At 39.4% G+C, this 19,772-nt stretch overlaps 1 protein-coding gene across 3 annotated transcripts in view; it reads left to right on the forward strand.

Moving 5' to 3' along the window:
* Positions 1-19,772, forward strand: part of HOOK3 (hook microtubule-tethering protein 3) — a 99,811-nt gene that overhangs the window by 38,660 nt on the left and 41,379 nt on the right. For all 3 annotated transcript variants that reach the window (XM_012656000.1, XM_012656001.1, XM_012656002.1), the window contains exons 7-9: positions 8,363-8,425; positions 10,386-10,469; positions 15,690-15,853. In XM_012656000.1, coding sequence (XP_012511454.1) covers positions 8,363-8,425; positions 10,386-10,469; positions 15,690-15,853 — 311 coding nt within the window. The remainder of the gene's footprint in view (positions 1-8,362; positions 8,426-10,385; positions 10,470-15,689; positions 15,854-19,772) is intronic.

Raw genomic sequence — 19,772 nt, forward strand, 5'->3', positions numbered from 1 at the left:
AATTGTTTCTAATTTTTAAAAGTTGCCTTAGTGAAGTAGGAATAGTAGACTAATTCCTAAAACTAATAATAAATAATATCTATCTTAAACCAGCAGTCTTCCTCACACTTAACTATTGGTTTCCTGTTAGGCAGAAAATGGGTCTTCACCTACAGCCACACCCAGTGTAATTTCTAGGTGAATCTTTATTTTAAATTGAAAACATAAAACTGTAGAAGTAAAAATAAAATAGAAACTAATAGCTTGTCAATTTCAGAATGTGAGTTGCCTTAGTGAAGTAGGAATAGTAGACTAATTCCTAAAACTAATAATAAATAATATCTATCTTAAACCAGCAGTCTTCCTCACACTTAAATCTTGGTTTCCTGTTAGGCAGAAAATGGGTCTTCACCTACAGCCACACCCAGTGTAATTTCTGGGTGAATCTTTATTTTAAATTGAAAACATAAAACTGTAGAAGTAAAAATAAAATAGAAACTAATAGCTTGTCAATTTCAGAATGTGAGTATGTTTTTAATCATAAGAGCAATGGAAAAAAGTCTTAATGGAAGTAGAAAACTATACAGCACATGAATATGCAAGTAACGTAGAAAAAATCCAAAAGACAAACATGAAAAATGCTAAATGCAAATTAAGATAAAGTTGTGTTTTTAAAAAATCTTTTGACAATGACTTCTGACACCAACTACCCAAATTGGGCAAACTTCACAGGTTAAGGACATTGTCCTCCACAAGACTGCCCTCACTTCAGAGACCAGTCCCAAGTTCAGGGATCCCCAGGCCACCCTCATATACATCTGACCAACCGCCTACAAATTCAGGGGTTCCCATTACCCTCTCAGGTTCTACCATTGGCTAAAATGTCTCACAGAACTCAGGAATGATAACACTTTTATTATAACAAATGGATACAAATCAAATTAAATGGGTTTCTGAATTAAGTTTTTGTTAACCCAAAAAATATATAGAGTGAGGTCTGGGAGGGTCCCAAATGCAAAGTTTCTGTTGTCCTTATGTCACGGAATCAGGATGAGTCACCCTCCAGGCACATCCTCTTGTGACAATACACAGAGTATTGCCAACCAGGGACGCTCACCTGAGCATTTGTGTTCAGAGTCTTTATTGGGGTTCCATTACTGAAGTATGATTGATGGTGTATATATGATTGGCCATGATGTTGAAATCAATTCCAGCCCCCCTTTGCTCCCTGGAGTTCTGGCTGATAGCCTGTGACTCAAAGCCTCAACCTTCTAATCACATGGCAAGCCCCCATCTGGAGTCATCTCCACCGTGAATCGCAGAGATACCCGTTACTAGGGAAATTCCAAAGATTTAGAGGCCACCTCTTAGAAACTGGAGACAAAGGCCAGCCACATTCTTTATTACACAGGACCTTTCAAAAAGCAAAGCTTTTCAAAAGTTGATCAGTTAGCAGTCAGCACTGATGGTAGGAATGTAAACTGGCGTAGCTTTTAAAAATGTTATGCCCTTTTATATCATGTAAAATTAGGTTTGGTCATAAGTGTTGAAATACCAAAATTACAGTTACCCAAGCAAGACGTAAGTTTAATTTGCTCTTTAGTGGTCTCGGGTTGGTGTGGAGGCTCCGGAGCCATCAGGAACCCCCTTTCTCCTGTCGTGTCACTGCGCTGTTCTCAGTACGCGGTGTCCACTGGTGTCCAGCTGTGCTTCTCATGCTCAGCTGTCACGTTCGCACTTGCAGCCGGCAGGAAGGACTGAAGGAAGGTTGTCTTCTTCTCACAAGTCGACTTGCAGTAATTCTCACTCCCATTAGCCATATCTTCCTCACATAGTTACACGGCGGGCCTGGGAAATGAAGTCCTTATTCCAGGTATTTGGGGACTCTGCCAAAATCTGAGGATTCTGTTACTAAGCAAGAGCAGGGGGAAAGTGAGAGGACCGCAACAGTCCTGCCTCGCTGTAGTTGGTCCTGTGAATCCACTTTTGAAAACTTATCCTCAGGAAGTGTGAAATACAAAGATTCATAATAATAGTAATAATATCAAGTGTTTATCACCTACTATGTGCCAGATCGGGCTATTACTAAGCAATTTACACATTAACTCATTTAAAATTTACTACAGTTGTAATTAATGCCACTGAATTTACACTTAAAATGGTTAAAATGGCAAGTTTTATGTATATTTTAGCACAGTGAAAAAAATAATGAAAACAGTTCACGCAGTCCTATGAGGCAGCAGTCCCCAACCTGTTCAGGTTCACAGAAGTTAGTTTTCCCACAGATGGGGCAGGGGTGCGGGTAGGCAGAGCTCAGGTGGTGACGCGAGCGATGGGGAGCGGCAGTGAATACAGAGGAAGCTTCCCTCGCTCCCCTCCCGCTGTGCGGGGCCCCCCAGTTCCTAAGTTTCATGGAAGATAATTTTTCCGTGGAAGGGGGACGTGGTGGAGCTCTGTCGCCCAGTCTGTGGCCCGGGGGTTGGGGTCCACAGGTATGAGGTATGTATCATTATCGTTCCCATTTTATAAAAGGAAACTGAGGCATAGAGAGTTTGAGTCACTTGCTCAAGTTCACACAGGAAGGAGTGGCTGACTTAGAACTTGGATCTAAACAGTCGGAATCCAGGGCCCAACCTATGGCCATTGTGCTGCGTCTCCGTAAGGTAGTTGGTTTCAGTGTTTCCCAGTACTGAAACGTTAGAGAGACCCAGCCACAGAGCAGTGGGATGGATAAAATAAACTGTGGTATAACATGTATTAGCATACTGCACAGGCATTAAAGCATGTTTTTGGAAGCAGTGTGATGACACAGGGGAGAGCTTGTCTTAGGTTTGAAAAAGGTGGGATGCAAAGCATGTCAGCAATATGATCTCATTTCTGTTAAAGATAAAAATTGAAATTAAGATGAATGAAAACAAATAAAGAAACTCGTTAAAATGTTAACTCTGTCCAAAAAGTTGAATGTTCTTTACTGTTCTGTATTTTCCAATTTTTCTATAATAACAGATGTTTCATCTATAACCAGGAATGTTTTTTAAATGAAAATCTGTGACCAAGTGATTTTTATTCTGTAAATCTATCCCAAGGAATTATTTAAAAATTCAGACCAATATTGGGTACAATAGTGTTTGTCAATTTTATATAAACAGAAATGAGAAAACAGTGTATATGCATTGGTAAGCTAGTGTTTAAATTATGGTAGCTCCATCCAATGAAATATTATATAACTGATAAAAATGTGTAAAAAGGGTATCTTATGACAGGAGGAAAAAATTCAAAATGTCAGGTGAACAGAACAAGATATACAATTGTATGTACAGCAGAATCCCAATTAGGTATTTTAAATGGCTTCTGTGTCTATCATGTGCGTATTCACTCAGCTAATACTTAGTGCCAGCGTGCATCAGCCGCTGCAGTAGGCGCTGGGCATGCGCCCGTGAGAAAGACAGGCACGGCCTCTTGCCATGAGTGTGCGTCCTGCAGGGAAACGGTTAAACCAGCAATGCAAAGACAGCATGAAGAGTGCCATGGTGGGGACAAACATAGGAGCGCTTGGAAGGAGTCTCCAGCCCAGTTTCGGGGCATTAGATAAGAGGGCATGAGAGTGAGAACTGAAGGGTACAGTGAGGTGGGGGCACAAATGTCACCATCGAGTCCCGGAGGGAAGAGAGCAGGACCCGTGCAGCCCGAAAGAAGAGCGCCTGCAGCAGCCGGTGTGAGGCGGACAGTGCTCAGAGGTGAAGCAAGAGACACTAGATTGTTAGGACATCGTGCAGTTTTGCTAAGAGTTACAGTTGTGGATAGATTCTGAGGAGAAAATCCATTTGCGGTCTGCATTTGAGAACACTGGTGCAGTGGGAGGAACGGACCGAAGGGAAACAAGGCTGACAAAAGGGAGACCAGTTAAGAGCCCTTGAGAATCACCGAGTGAAGACACGGAGCCTGGACTAGCTTACAGCAGACAGGACGGAGAGAAGGGGACAGACACGAGACCAGTGGTGGCAACTGGTCACACTGGAGGGAGGCAAGAGGACTGCTAGAGAGATTTATGAAATTAAAGAAGGACTTTTGTAAAATAATAGTCTTTTTTCCCTCAAGGCTTATTCTATTTATGCCTTTATTCAGGTACTACTGACAGTGATTTAATTGTGGTAAAAACACATATCATAAAATTTAACATTAGTGACACTGAACACATTCACCGTGTATGCGGACATCACTGTGTAGTTCAGACCTTTTCATCACCCAGAGGAAACCCTGTGCCCACCAAGCAGTCACTCACACTTCTTCCCTGCCCCGGCAACCCGCAGTCTGCCTTCTGTCTCTGTGGATGTGCCTGTTCTGGATATTTTATGTACATGGAATCATACAATATGTGGCCTTCTTGTGTTTGGTTTCTTTCAGTCAGCATAATGCTTTCAAGGTTTGTTGTAGCATGTATGAATACTTTGTTTTTTATGGGTGAATAATATTCCATTGCATTATGCCGTGTTTTGTTTATCCATTCATCAGTTGATGGACATTTGAGTCATTTCTACCTGTTGGCTGTTGTGAGTAATGCTGCTGTGAATACGAGTGTACAAGTGTTTTTGAATATTTGTTTTCAGATCTTTTGGATATATACCCAGAAATGGAATTGCTGGGTCATATGGTAATTCTGTGTTTAACTTTTTGAGGAATGGCCAAACCGCATCATTTTACATTCCCACCAGCAATGCACAAGGGTTCTCATTTCTCCACATCCTCGCCAACCTACCTTATCGTCCATCTTTTTGATAATAGCCATCCTAGTGGGTATGTCTTATTGTGGCTTTGATTTGTATTTCCCTAATGACTAATGATGTGGAGTATCTTTTCACGTGCTTAATTGGCCATTTCTATAATGTCTGCTTTGGAGAAATGTCTGTTCAAGTAAATGGTAGTCTTTTACTCTTTAAATGCTAATAACTGAAATTAATCAGGAAAGATGAAATTTTTTTTAAAAAGATAAATGCTAATAGCAAGCAGCCAAAATAAGGAGGTTGAAATATATGATGATAAATGGAGCAGGGTCTCTGAGAAGCTGGAAGAGACCAAGTTGAGGGCATGAGTGGAGGGGTCAGCCTTGGGTGAGAGGCAGAGGCTTGTATCATAACAGGAATGAAGAAGGAAGGGGTAGGCATGTCTGCTGCTAATTTTATAAATAGGGTATCGGAAACTGGGGGATTTCTTGTCTGGAGGCAAGATTTTCTGATGAAGAGTGTGGAGGGGTTGGTGAGGTTTGAGAGGTAGGAAAGGTTTGAAATAATCTCTAATCTCTAACGAGAAAAAGTACAGCTATGCTTCAAAATGTCAAGTGAACAGAACAAGATATACAATGTATGTACAATAACAATATAACCAGCAGTCTCTTTATTTTGTTACAGATTATTCAAAAATGCATGTACACTCAGAGCAGCTTTGAAGGCCCAGTTGAGACTGGAAACTGTTTATTAATAGTGACACCAGTTTTGTGGTTTTTAATTTTTTTTTCTTTTACTCTCAGTGCAGTTGACCCTTGCACAACAGGGGTTTGAAGTACATAGATCCACCCATACACAGATTCTTTTTAACCAAGTGCTCATGGAAAATACAGTATTTAAGAGAAGCAAAACCCACATATACACAGAGCTGACTTTTCATAATAGGAAGATTCCATAGGACTTGAGTGTGCACAGGTTTTGGTATACATGGGGTCCTGGAACTGATCCCCCACATATGCCAAGGGATGACTGTGCTTAGCAGTCAGGGTGTGTGGCCACCAGAGATAGCTAGTTGAATTGATCTTTAATTGAATTGATCTTGGATTGCCAGTCAGAAGGAATTAGGTAAGAAGTTGAGAATATTGACAAAATTCATCAAAGTAATAGGACATGGAATCTAGGTTAAATAGAGAAGGTAATTGATTAAACAAATGAAGAAACATGGACTCTAAAGTAGAGGGGGGAGATTCCCCCAGAATAAGGCAATGACATTAGCAGAAGAAAGAAGAGTAAACTTTAGACGGGCAAATGCAACAGTGTTCAGTGCAGAGTCTAAGCAACGTGAGGAAGACTGCGAGTTTGAGAGCAATGGCTGAGACTGACCAGGCGCACGGAGGGAAGGGCCTGGGAGCCTCCTGACGTTGCGAAACGGATCAGGAGACATCACTGAGCGAGACAAGGCTGTGCTGAGAGTGGGCTCTCTAGACCTTTACTGAGAGCTGCCGCTGTGTTATGATAAGGACTAAACCTGCAGTGCAACAATACGAAAGGGGAAAAGACTGGACAAAAATATTTCCGCTCCCTTCATCCACCTGCCTCTAAGTTAGATGCTTTCTATCCGAATATTCTGTCATGACCCTTATTATCACAATGCAGTGCATTTATCTACTGATTTGTCCTTATGTGAATCCTGCTAGACCCATGGTTGCCACAGATAGCAAATTCTTCAATAGTTCAGAATTACATATATTTTTATTTCAAAGTATTAAGGGGGTACAAATGTTTTTGGTTACATGGATCACTTTTGTAATGCTTGAGTCACAGATATAGGTGTGCCCATCACCCAAATAATGTTGATTGTACCCCTTAGGTAGGTTTTTTGCCCCTCTCTTTCTCCCCTCTCCCCACTGCTTGACTTCCACTAAGATTTACATTCCTCTGTGCACATGTGTGCTCGTCGGTTAGTTCCAGTTTAATAGTGAGTACATGTGGTGTTTGTTTTTCCATTCTTGGGATACTTCACTTAGGATAATGGTCTCCAGTTCCATCCAAATTGTTGCAAAAGGCAACATTCAGCCTTTTTATGGCTGAGTAGTACTTCATGGTATACATATACCACATCTTAGAATAATTTTTTCTTTATTTTTTTTCTGACTTTTTTTCTCTCTACAATGGGTATTATTTTTTTTCAATTGGAAGAAAGATGTTTTTAAAATATTTTTATGAATATTCTCAAAAGCATAAAAATTTAAGATAATATTTCTTACTTTTCCTGGGATTTTTTTCCCCCTAATTGTGCTCAGGGACCTTAAACTCTTCTCATTACATTAATACAGAGCTGTGGTTCCCAGATTTTGGAGTGCATCATCAGATCACCTGGAGGGCTTATTAGACATGTTGCTGGTCCCTAACCCCAGAGTTTTGACTCAGTAAACCTGGGATGGGGCCCAAAAATGTGCATTTCTGACAAGTTCCCAGGCGGTGCTGATGCTGTTGCTCTGGGGGCCTCCCTTTGAGAGCCCCGGTCCAGAGGAGAAGGCGCAGCTAAGCGCTGCAGTTCTCCGGAGAGGGCGAAGGCTGAAATCACAGGAGCTCCCGACAGTGCGTCTCCACGTTTCTGAAGGTCCCTCTCCCTTCTGTCCTTCAGACAGAGCATAAGAAAGAGATGGTAGAAGGTGGGGCCATTTGCGCCTGCCCCAGACAGTTGTTATAATCAGAATTCTGTCCCTTCTTCCCCCACCCCTTCCCTGCCCTTGAGGTCTCTCTTTGGGATATGAGAGAGAGAGGCTGGGACGGGGGTGGGGGTGCATGAGTGATCATTCAGCATCAGCTGGTTAATTTGGCTAGTATTGAAGTTGTCCACATTTGTTCTTTAGAAATAAATAGGTGCTTGGTGTTGCTATTTTTACTGAAAAGTCACTGTTTTTAAATGTTTAGTCAGATTTTTAACTTAATAGCTGTCTTAATGATAAGAATAAGGAATACTTGATCCTTGTGACTGGGCTTACAGTGAAAGTGAGCACCAGAATTCAGACCTCTAATTTTATTTTTAAATTTTTTATTTTTAATTATTCTGGGTGCATAATAGTTACAGGGTACGTGTGAGGTTTTGATGCAGGCATACAATCTGAGTTACCCAGATCAGTGTAATGGGCTAGCCACCACCTCAGGCATTTATCATTGCTTTTGCTGGAACATTCCAATTGCACTCTTCCAGGCATTTTAAAGTCCACCCTAACTGATTGTTGATTACAGCCACTTTGTGGTGCTGTCAAGTAGTGTCCATTCCGTCTGGCTGTCTAACTGCAATTTTGCACCCGTTGACCGTCCCCACTTTGTCCCCATCCCCGCTACCCTTCCTAGCCTCTGGTAACCATCATTCTACTCTCTGTCTCCGTGAAATCAATTGTTTTTCATACTCAGCTCCACATATGAGTGAGAACATGCAAGGTTTTAGACTCCAACTTTAAATGAAGGCTTTATCCTGGAGTGAAAAAAAAAAAGTTCTGAACTCAAGGGCTTTATAGGTAAATGTTCCTTTTACATTTGTGTTCTCATTTTCATTTTTATGTTTCTATAGTGGCTGGGTGTTCATTGTGTTGTATATTATGTAGAATGTCTTTTTTGCCTCCTAGTTATGATGATTTAAATCTTAATTTCAGCTAATGAGTAAAGAGTCTCCCGTTTCTGCTGGAAATGATGCCTATGTTGACCTTGATCGCCAGGTATATGATTTTGCATTGTTTTTATTCATGCAAAGATTGACAAGGATAAACTTGAGATATTAGAAGAATATTTCAGTTGAAATTGCTTGTGGAATACATTGGTATAATTCTTTATATTTTATCTAAAATTTAAGAACTTAAGTTATTTTACTAATGGGTGTTATGCATTTATATTAAGTTTATAATTTGTAGCTAAATCCATTTGTAATTAAATTTAAGATAGATCAATTTCTTTGACTTACTGTAATTCCTTGTGTCTGGTCATGATATTTTATTTTCTTAGAGACAGTGTCTCACTCTGTCACCCAGGCTGGAGTATAATGGCACAATCATAGCTCACTGTAATCTTGAACTCCTGTGCTCAAGGAATCCTCCTGCCTCAGCCTCCCAAGAAGCTGGGACTACAGGCGTGTGCCCCATGCCCAGCTAATTTGATTGATTGATTGATAGAGACAGGGTCTCACTGTGTTGCCCGGGCTAGTCTCAAACTCCTGGCCTCAAGCAATCCTCCCGCCTCGGCCTTCCAAAGTGCTGAGATTAACAGGCGGGAGCCAACATGCCCAGCCTAGTCATGACTTTTTCTTTTTCCATTAGTGAAATCTGTATGCTACATATAACGCAATAAATGTATTCCTGGAAAACGACGTGAAGTAGTGTAGTGAATAATCTTTCAGTAAACAATTAAATAAGGGAAATAATATATTTTCATAGGAATCCTGCAATGTATTTTTATGATTTTAATGGAAAAGTTATTCTGTACTTTTATATATTGCTTCTTAATAAAATACCGTTAGTTATGCTGTCTGTTTCTATGTTCCAGCTGTCTGAGACATTTCTTTCAAAGCATAAACAGAAATATTCGTATTCTTTATCTTCTCTTGTTTCTTCCCCATGGTTTCAAAATGTTTTGCAGGAAAATCTTTGGATATCCTATAATTTTAACCCAAACTGTAATTTGTCTTTCTCCTACTTTGTAGTGTTTGGTTTTAAAGTTGTTACCTTGAATGTATTTTTTTTTTGTATCTATGCTACACAGAGGTTTGGTCACATGAAATGAAGAGACAACAAAATTTTATTTTAATCAAAATTTATTTCATACTTCGACAACTTAGAGTTTATATAATAATGGTATCCAGCTTGGGAATGTTTGATTTACGTTGAGAATCAGAATAATAAAAATATTTTCTTTTAAAATGGTGCTATACAGGGCTGGGCATGGTGGTTCTTACTTGTAATCCCAGCACTTTGGAAAGTCGAGGTAGAAGGATCACTTGCAGCCAAGAGTTTGAGACCAACCTGGGCAATATAGCGAGACCCCATCTCTACAAAAAATAAAATTAGCCAGGCACGGTGGCACAGGCCTGTAGTCCCAGCTACGAGGGATGCAGGAGGATCACTTGAGCCCAGTAGGTCGAGGTTACAGTGAGCTGTGATCACTGGGTGACAGAGCAAGACCCTATCTCTAAATAAATACATATGCAGACAGATAGATAGATAGAAGAAACATATTATAAAATGGTGCTATACAAATTAGCATAAAGGTTTGTTTAATATGACTAAAAAACTGGAGTTGAAATGCCCTAGCTATGTTATTTCCCTGTTCCTCTAGCACATACATATTTTACTATGGTAAAATTTCTCAGTGACTAAAGAATCAACATTACCAAGAACCAAGTAGTCCAGTTTGAAGAAGATAGATAAGAAACTTGATCTGGGGAATGAGCCAAATTCAAAGGACAGAAAAGATAAGACTTAGGGTTAAAAGAAATTAATTCAAAGTCAGAAGTGCCTTCTTTCATAATAACTCTTACAGAAGGGGTCTTGATTTCCTCCTTCACATTCTTTCCACCCCTAAGAAAGAAAGAGGGGAAATGTTTTAACTCTGTGTTGTACATATGTAACTATTAATTATCACCACTTTGCATTGAAATGTTTATCGTATCTCTTTGTTTCTAATCAGTTGAAGAAAACTACAGAGGAACTAAATGAAGCTTTGTCAGCAAAGGAGGAAATTGCTCAAAGATGCCATGAATTGGATATGCAGGTAAGAGGTTTTCCCTTTGTACCTCCTATTTGAAATGTACCACTGTAAATACCACCAAACGTGCTATGTACTGCCATGCAGTACAGCTTGACTATAATGCAACTCAAAAGAAAAAAAGTAAAAAGGAAAACAGGTTTCTGGTTAAAGATAGGTGACTGAGCAAAGATGTTAATGTCCTTTCTTTTCTTCCTGCAACCCCATTACATTTATAATAAATGAATTGAAATGGTATAAACTCACAGGAAAAGAAGACACAGGAGGATAGCACACAGGAGTCTTTTGGTGTGTCAGTAAACTGTCTCTCAGGAGGGGTAAGGGAGATTTTATTAGATCAATAAATATGAAATATTCGATTTCAAATCAAAAGTGTAGTTTATTAAATCTCAAAGAGGAAGCGGTATAATTAATCAAAGTATGCACCTAAACTTTTGACACAGTTTTGCCATCTTAACCATAGCTTATTTATGCCAGCAGCGAAGAAGCCTAGAGAGAGAGAGGCAATGAAATTGCGAAAGGTGTTTTCCACAGTTGTTGAGAATGGAATATTTTTCCTTGTAAGAAGTGGTCCAAAGCCTGGAAGAAGGGGTAGTCAGTTGGTGCAAGGTCTGGTGAATACAGCGGGTGACAGAGAGTGTCCAAGTCCAACTTCTGTAGTTTGAGCAGCGTTGTTTGTGTGACATGTGGTCAAGCATTGTCTTGCAAGGGGACTGGCCTGTCTCTATTGACCAATCTTAGCTGCTTAATCACAAGCATCCTCATCATTTCATTCAGTTGGTTGCAATAGACATCTGCTGTAATTGACTGACCAGGTTTCATGAAGCTATAATAGATAACACCAGCACTGGACCACCAGACAGACACCATTAGCTTTTTTTGATGAATATTTGGTTTTGGACTGTGTTTTGGCACTTCATCTTTATCCAACCATTGTGTCAAATGCTTACGATTGTCAGCAAGAATCCATTGTTCATCACACGTAACAATATGGTGTAGAAATGGTTCGCCTTTTTGTTGTGACAGCAAAGAAAGGCAAGCTTCGAGATGATTTCTCTTCTGATGCTCGTTTAATTCATGCAGAACCCATCTATCCAACTTCTTTGCCTTGCTGATTTGTTTCAAATTGTACAATATTGTTGGACTCGTAACGTCAAACCTTGCTGCTAATTCACACGTAGGCTGACATGGATTTGCTTCCACCACAGGTTTCAGCTCATCATTATCCACCTTGGTCTCAGGTCGCCCACATGGCTCATTTTCAAGATTAAAATCACCAGAACAGAACTTCTCAAACCATCAACGTACTGTGTTCATTAGCCACATCCTTCCCAAACACTTCATTGATATTTCGAGCTGTCTGTGCTGCATTGGTTCCGTGATGGAATTCATATTCCAAAATAACATAAAATTTTGACTTATCCATGGTTTCACAAAAATTGCACTAAAAAAACGTGAAAGATAATCACAAGCCAACATGTTCGTTTGAAAGACTGAGGAGGTACCTTCACAATAAACATAAAACAAGAAGTGTCAAAGTTAAATGTCAGAGATATCAACTGTCAAACTCAGTACTCAAGGAAATCAGACATTTCATAATTAATAACATAAATAAAAAGCCCTAATTTTTAGTGCTTGCCAGTTTCCATAGTGTTAATACTAGCACAATGGCTGATTTTGAGTCACTGATGCCTAACAGCCAGCTCACGATACTCCAGGTTCTGACCAGCTCCAGCCCACACCAGTCTTCACCAACCACGGAAAGCCGACAGGCAGATAGAAACGTGCTGAATGGCTGAAAGGAGCAAGAATGCAGTGGCCACGAACACCCACAAGGTGGCAGGGCCACTGCAGCGGAGCCCCAGGGGGACCGCAGGCGTGCTGGCAAGCTGAGGTGAGGCCGTGACTGTGTGGAACAGGCGGCCTGTCAGCTGTGTCGACCACTACGTATAGACTGACCTATCAGCCAGGTTCCAAATCAGAGGACTCTTTTCTAAAGCAAACAGAAGTATAGAGAGGTCAGAGTGTTAGTATTGCAGCGTAAGGTCCTTTTCATTTTGGCCTTCTGGGTTCCCTAATTTAGACAAAAACCAGCTTCTTGTGGATAAGCCCTAAAGTGCAGCCGGTGAATTTAGAGCTTCTAAGTTACCTGTGCTATTGACTAGTTCTTGAATATAAGGAAAATCTGCATTACAAAAGAGAAAAGGATCGCTATGAACAGAACACTAGCCCTCAAGGAAGCAGAGAAATTTTAAGGAGTAGGAGAGGTTTTTCTTTTCAATCTATTTAAAACCCTCAATCAAGATATTACATATATAAGGACAAGATGCTGTCTTACAAAGGAAAAATGAGAGATCAAGAAACAAGTAAATTAAAAATAGAATTGTCAAGCCGGACATGGTAGCTTGTGCCTGTAGTCCCAGCAACTTGGGAGGCCGAAGTGGAAGGATTGCTTGAGGCCAGGAGTTCCAGGCTGCAGCAAACCGTGATCACACCTGTGAATAGCCACTGTACTCCAGCCTGCGTGACGTGGCAAGATTCTCTAAAAAAAAATAGAACTATCAAAATGAAAAAATTCAATAGAATAATTAAAGTCAAGAAAATCCCTTACAAATAAAAAGACAAAAATTAGACTATTTGTCTGGAGTTTACTTCAACTGAAGCGGGACAGCAGATTGAGGTACACATGAGACATAATTGGTGACGTTCGGATATCTGTTAAAGCTGGTCATGCGTACATAGAGTTCATAATACTTTATACTGGAAGAAGCATTTTACTTTGAAAGGCATAGGAGTTGGTCATTGCATTGGTTGTGTTTAGAAGAAAGTGTAATCCTGGCATATTTGTTGGGTTATATAGGAAATAATATTTACATAGTCATAATGTAAGTGCTGTTAATTGCTTTTCAAATTTAGAATTAAACTATACACAAATGCTGAATTATATTAATAAGTAAAAATTTATTATTTTTACAAGTGGGGTATAAATATTATCTTTGATAATATAAAATTAAAGTTGCACACTGGGATTGGCAAACTACACAGCTTGCCATCTGTTTTTATAAACTTTTATTGTAGCACAGTCACGCCAATTCATTTACGCATTGTCTGTGGCTGCTTTCACATACTTTCACATGACAGTGACACAGCAGAGTACTTGCCCCAGAGACCTCTGAAAGCCCAAAATGTTTACTATATGGTCCTTTACGCCAGAAGGGTTTGCCAGTCCCTGGTGTGGACAGATTGCCAACTGGATGATAGTGTTGCGAAGAAGAGAAGGGGTACCCCTGCAGCACCTTTTGCAGTGCAGAAGATGGTAGTGACTCAGTCGTAATGATGTGATCTTTAATGTCAACATTTAGAATTGTCCTATAGAGAAACATTATTGTAAAAGTAAAGGAACAGATGCTAGAGGCTCATGAGTAGAGTGGGAGCTATGAGGGAGGGGAGGGCCCAAAATGTTTCCATCTTCCTAAGTAGGGTGTCAGGAACCACTTCTGTGAGGCAGCAGTCATTACAGGGCTGGCTCCTGGTTGTCATCCAACCTCAGCTCAAGGTCACCTGATTTATTTGTCATAAAATACTTACTGGGCATGTAGATGTGCCAGGCACTAAAGTGGGTCTAAGGTAGGTCTCTTGAGGAAGGCCTTCCCTGGTCGGCCAATCCAAATTAATCATCCGATCTCTCCTGTTATTTTTATTTTAACCCTCTGCACAGCACTTTTCATTTTTGTTTTTGCATGTATTAATTTACTTTCTTGTGTCATATGATTTGTTTTTATTTATATATCTATTATGATTTGTTTCAAATGTGTAACATACAAGGAAGGACTTTCTCTATTTTGTTCGTCAGTGTATCTCTTGCACCTGGAGAAGGGCAGCCCTCCCTTGCACGTAGTGAGCACGCGGCGAGGGTGTGAGGGGGGCTGAGTAGGATGAAGCAACAGGCAGTTGTTTAAAATCACAGAGGTGACCAGCGAAGAAGTGAGAATAGTGACAGAACAAGTTACCATAATGTGGCATATCTGAGCACAGAGTCACTAGGCTAATAAATCAAGAAATAATGTTATATAGCATATTATTTACAGGTAGAAAGCAACAACCAAAAGCAGTAAAATTAGAAATAGTTAAAATGCTGTTCCATTCTGTGTCTAGGGAGTGGGAAAACTCTCATTAAAGCCCCTTTGCCTTGTTTGACTTTTTCTTAAATGAATCATGTTTATGTTTTTAAAATTATATTCCCTTTTGTGTGTGTGTAAAAAGGAGTTCTGCCATATATATTGAATTGGGGCGGGGGGGCTGGCTTCTTTCATTATTTTGAGATTCATCCATGTCATCAGTATCAATAATTCTTTTTTATTGCAGAATAATATTCTTTTATACAGGTTGTATATACCATATCCAAAATACTGGGGACCAGAAGTGTTTCAGATTTGGAATTTTTTCAGATTTTGTAATATTTGCATTACCAGTTGAGCATCCCCAATCCAAAATTCCAAAATCTGAAATGTTCCCGTGAGCATTTCCTTTGAGCATCATGTGGATGCTCAAAAAGTTTCAGATTTTGGAGCATTTCAGATTTTCAGAGTTAGGATGTTCAACCTATGTGGATATACTACAGTTTATCCATTTACTTGTTGATAAACATTTGAGTCATTTCCAGTTTTTCTCTATTACAAATAAAGCTGCTATAAACATCTTTTATAAGTCTTCGTGTGGGCATATCCTTTTATTTCTCTTGAGTAAGGGCATTCTACCTAGAATTAGAATGGGTGAATCAATCATGTGGTAGTTACGTGTTTAATTTTTTAAGAAACTGCTAAGCTGTTTTCCAAAGTGTTTGAAACATTTTATATTCTCATCAGAAGTTTCTTTGCCAACACTTGGTGCGATCAGTGTTTTTAATTTTATCCATTACAGTGGGAGTGTAGTTGTATAACATTGTAGTTTTAATTTGCAATTTGTTGATAACTAATGATAATTATCCTTATGTGGGCTTATTTGCCATCTCTTCTTTGATGGAGTATTTTTTCAAATATGAAATAAAGAATGAATTCTTACTCTTACATATTGCTCTGTGTGTGCAACATTCCAAAATAGTATAAATGTTTTAAGTGGAGATTAATTGTACTTCTTTAAAAATAGGCTTTAATTCATAATGGAAATTCACAAGTGATTGAGCTGATACCAGTGTAACTGGAGGAAAAACTTCCTGTATTTCAATAGGTGGCAGCATTGCAGGAGGAGAAAAGTAGTTTGTTGGCAGAGAATCAGATATTGATGGAAAGACTCAATCAATCTGATTCTATAGAAGATCCTAACAGTCCAGCAGGAAGAAGGCATTTGCAGCTCCAGACTCAATTGGAACAGCTCCAAGAAGAAACATTCAGGTAAAAGACCACTCTTTAAAACCAGATTTTTAAAAATGTGATAGCTGTCATTTAAAGTTTAGATTATAGTGTTAGAACTTCTGGGTAACTGTAGACCAAGGAGGCTGTGTAATAAACAACTTCCCACAATCTCCCCATGTGACATTAAATAACTTCACATCTAGGAAAAATTCTTTCAGAGCTATGTCCTTCATATCACTTGAAGGCAGAATGCCCGGCTGCAGCATAACTGTGGGTGAAACCAGCCAGCGCCCCACAGCTGCCCACCCCACCGTGCCCTGGAGCTCTGGGGAAGCAAAGCCTGAGCGGGAAAATATTAAAGGAAGAATACTAGTGAGGAGGCCTGAGCTGTTATCAGAAAGATTACTTTCACCCAAGACCTGTAGTTACTTCAAAAAAAGAAAAAAAAGATAACTGGGCAGAGTAGACTACAAACTGCAGAGTGGAGATTTCAAAGTAAGTTCATCTCCTTAAAGGGCCTGGTGCCATGAAGAGATGCAGGCAGGGAGTTTAAAGGCACGGATGCCCTTTCCAGGTACCTAGTACGAGAGCCGGCTGCATTTATAGATGTATAGAGACTTAACGTGTGTATGTAGGGAGATTTATAGAGATAGACTTGTTTAAAGGGGCACGATGATTTAACAGGATAGGCACCACTTAAAGGAACAGCCTTCCAACCGTCTGGGGGGAAAAGGCCGAAGGGAGGAAGAACAGCCCTTTGGCAATGGATGGGGAAAGGGAAAGAAAGAAGAGGGAAAATGTGGTGTCCTGTGAGACAAGACAGAACCACAAAATCGAAAGACCTAGGAATATGACGAGAATTTTTTAAATTAAAATATTGTTATGATTTACTTAAAAGTACAGTATAACCTGTTTCTTACCTAGCCATAGATTTCCAGTGTTAAAACAGAGAAATTAAGCATCGGTTAGATTTTTACTTTATGGAGTAACCGTGTGGTAACAGATCTACCGTCATTCATTATTCCTCGTTGAAATGTTTCTGGGTAATAAAAAGCTTTTCGTAGAAACCTTAGAAGCAATCTCTTTCCCTGTGGGGTGCACCAGCAGTTCACAGGGTGGTCAGGGACTCTGGAGTTTCTCCAAGACCACACTGGAGAGTCTGCAGGGCCCTCCCCTCTCCCACAGTGTGTCTGTGCAAGGCTGGGTTTCCTTCCACACTTCAGCCAAAACGTCATGTCGTAAGAGACTAATGCGGAAACAGATGGGAGACCCAGCCGTCTTCTATTAAACCAGATATTAGCATCACAGAAATGTAGAACACGACCAGCCTTCTGACTTCTTTGTTTAGAAAACATAGTTATTTCCCATAAACAATATGTTGTTTATAATGAACTAAGTACATTTAAATATATTTTGTTTGAATTTCTAATATGATAAATGTTGATAGATAAGATCTATATAAATAAAAGTTTTTTGGGTAATTTAAAATTTTTTTCAGTAATTTTAAGAGTGTGAAAGGGTCTTGAGACCAAACAGTTTGAGCACCTTCATCTGCATCTTGACTTCCTAAGACAGCATCAGCAGGTGGTAAAATCCAAGCATGACTGTACCCTTTTGTTTCTAAATTGTGGCTAGTTTTTAAATTATGGTTTGGGGGTGTTGGTATTTATTTAATAGAATTATCTTACATTTTCATGAAGCATCAGTTAGATTTTCATTTCATTTCAAGAAAATAGTATTTTATGCTTTTATTGTTCCAAATACATATTTGCAATATTTTGAAGTATTTTAATAACTTAAATATTTTATCAATATTCTATTTATATATCTCAGTATTTTTTATTAACTATTCTTTATAATAAGATATAATGCTTCTGGGCCGGGCACGGTGGCTCACGCCTGTAATCCTAGCACTCTGGGAGGCCAAGGTGGGAAGATCGCTTGAGGTCAGGTGTTCAAGACCAGCCTGAGCGAAAGAGAGAGACCCCGGCTCTACAAAAAATAGAAAAATTAGCTGGGCATGGTGGTGCGCACCTGTAGTCCCAGCTACTCGGGAGGCTGAGGCAGAAGGATTGCTTGAGCCCAGGAGTTTGAGGTTGCTGTGAGCTAGGCTGATGCCACGGCACTCACGCTAGCCCGGGCAAAAGAGTGAGACTCTGTCTCAAAAAAAAAAAAAGATATAATGCATCTGGTTCATCTTTATTATGACAAAGTACCTTCAGTTTCTTATTTTTATTTTTTAGCACTGATGGCTTTTAAGATTTAAGTCCCATAGATGGTTTGTATTGCAAAGGGATGATGTACTTTTTTAATGGAGAGATCTGGCAGTGATCATCTTAACCAGTCATCAAATTTAACAGCTCTCTAATGGGACACCCTGACATCATGGGCCGCATGACGTGATACTATAAAAAGTACACAACTCACCTATGTTGTGTTGGTGCCACATACTTAACTGGAATCCAATCATGAAGAAACAATCATAGTAAGGAATATCCTAATAAGATGGCCTAGACTACTCGAGTCCCTGTCATAAAAAACAAAACAAGACAGAGAGATAGGCTGGGCACAGTGGCTCATGCCTGTATTCCTAGCACTCTGGGAGGCCAAGGTGGGAAGATCGCTTGAGGTCAGGTGTTCAAGACCAGCCTGAGCGAAAGAGAGAGACCCCGGCTCTACAAAAAATAGAAAAATTAGCTGGGCATGGTGGTGCGCACCTGTAGTCTCAGCTACTCAGGAGGCTGAGACAGGAGGATCACTTGAGCCCAGGAGTTGGAAGTTGCAGTAAGCTACCATGATGCCACTGCACTCTACCCAGGGCAACAGAGCGAGACTCTATCTCAACAACAGCAACAACAACAACAACAAAAAAAACAAACGAAAAAGACACACAAAAGAGATGTTACAATTGAAGATGATGTGTAAACTTTCATTGGGTCCTGGGTCAGTGTGGGGAGAAGGAACTATAAAAGACATTTTTGTTACAGTTGGGGATGTTTAAATATGAGCTACATATTAAACAATACTATTAAATTAATATTAGTTATCTTAGATGTGATAATGGTGCTGTGATTATGTAAAAGAATGTCCTTATTCTTTTATATAACAGGTGCGTAGGGATGAAGGTTTGCGGTGCTGACACCTTGAGCTCACCTTCACTCCCCCTCCCTTGTGCCAAGGCCAACAAAAATGATTTTGAAAACAGAGAAGTACCAGCATCTCATTTGTAAAGATTCTTTAAACAGTCTTAAATAAAACAGTAGCAAATTCAATCCAGCACTATAGTAAGATAAAGTTTATCCTAGGCTTGTTAACTTACTGGGTATTATTAAATCTACTACAATAACTATTAAGTCTCTTTCCTTCAATCCATGAATTAAAGGAGAAATAAAACTATAAAATAATCTTGATATGTGAAATTCCCATTAAAGTTAAGAACAATACGAAGATGAGTATTGATCTATTATTTGACTTTTTCTAGAGATTCTAAAATCCTAGCCTTATCACTTATTAGCCATGTGTGTAACCTTGGGCATGCCTCTATCTCCTCAACTCTTAAGATGGTCTGCTAGCATTATCTACCTCCCAGAATCTTTGTGAGGGTTAAACAAGTCAACACATGTAAAGTACTGAGACTATTGCCTGACTGATGCTACATGAATTTTAGCTGCTATTACTACTTTTCTAGAAAATGAAATAAGAAAAAGAAATGAGATGAAAATGTTGGAAAGACAAGAACTAAATGATCATTAGTTGTAGATAATAGTGTTGTCTACCTAGGAAATATAAAAGAATCAACTGAAAAGTTCTGACCCTATAAGCATTTAACAGAAAGGTAGCTATAAGACATATTTGCATAGATCATAAGCTTTTCTAGCAACAGCTAGTTAGTGTGATTGGGAAGAACTTCCAATTTTAAAGTAATATGAGGGATATATGTGAAGAAAATTTCTAATTT

The sequence above is a fragment of the Propithecus coquereli genome, unplaced genomic scaffold (genome assembly GCF_000956105.1).
Source record: "Propithecus coquereli isolate 6110/MARCELLA unplaced genomic scaffold, Pcoq_1.0 Scaffold496, whole genome shotgun sequence".
Classification (NCBI taxonomy): domain Eukaryota; kingdom Metazoa; phylum Chordata; class Mammalia; order Primates; family Indriidae; genus Propithecus; species Propithecus coquereli.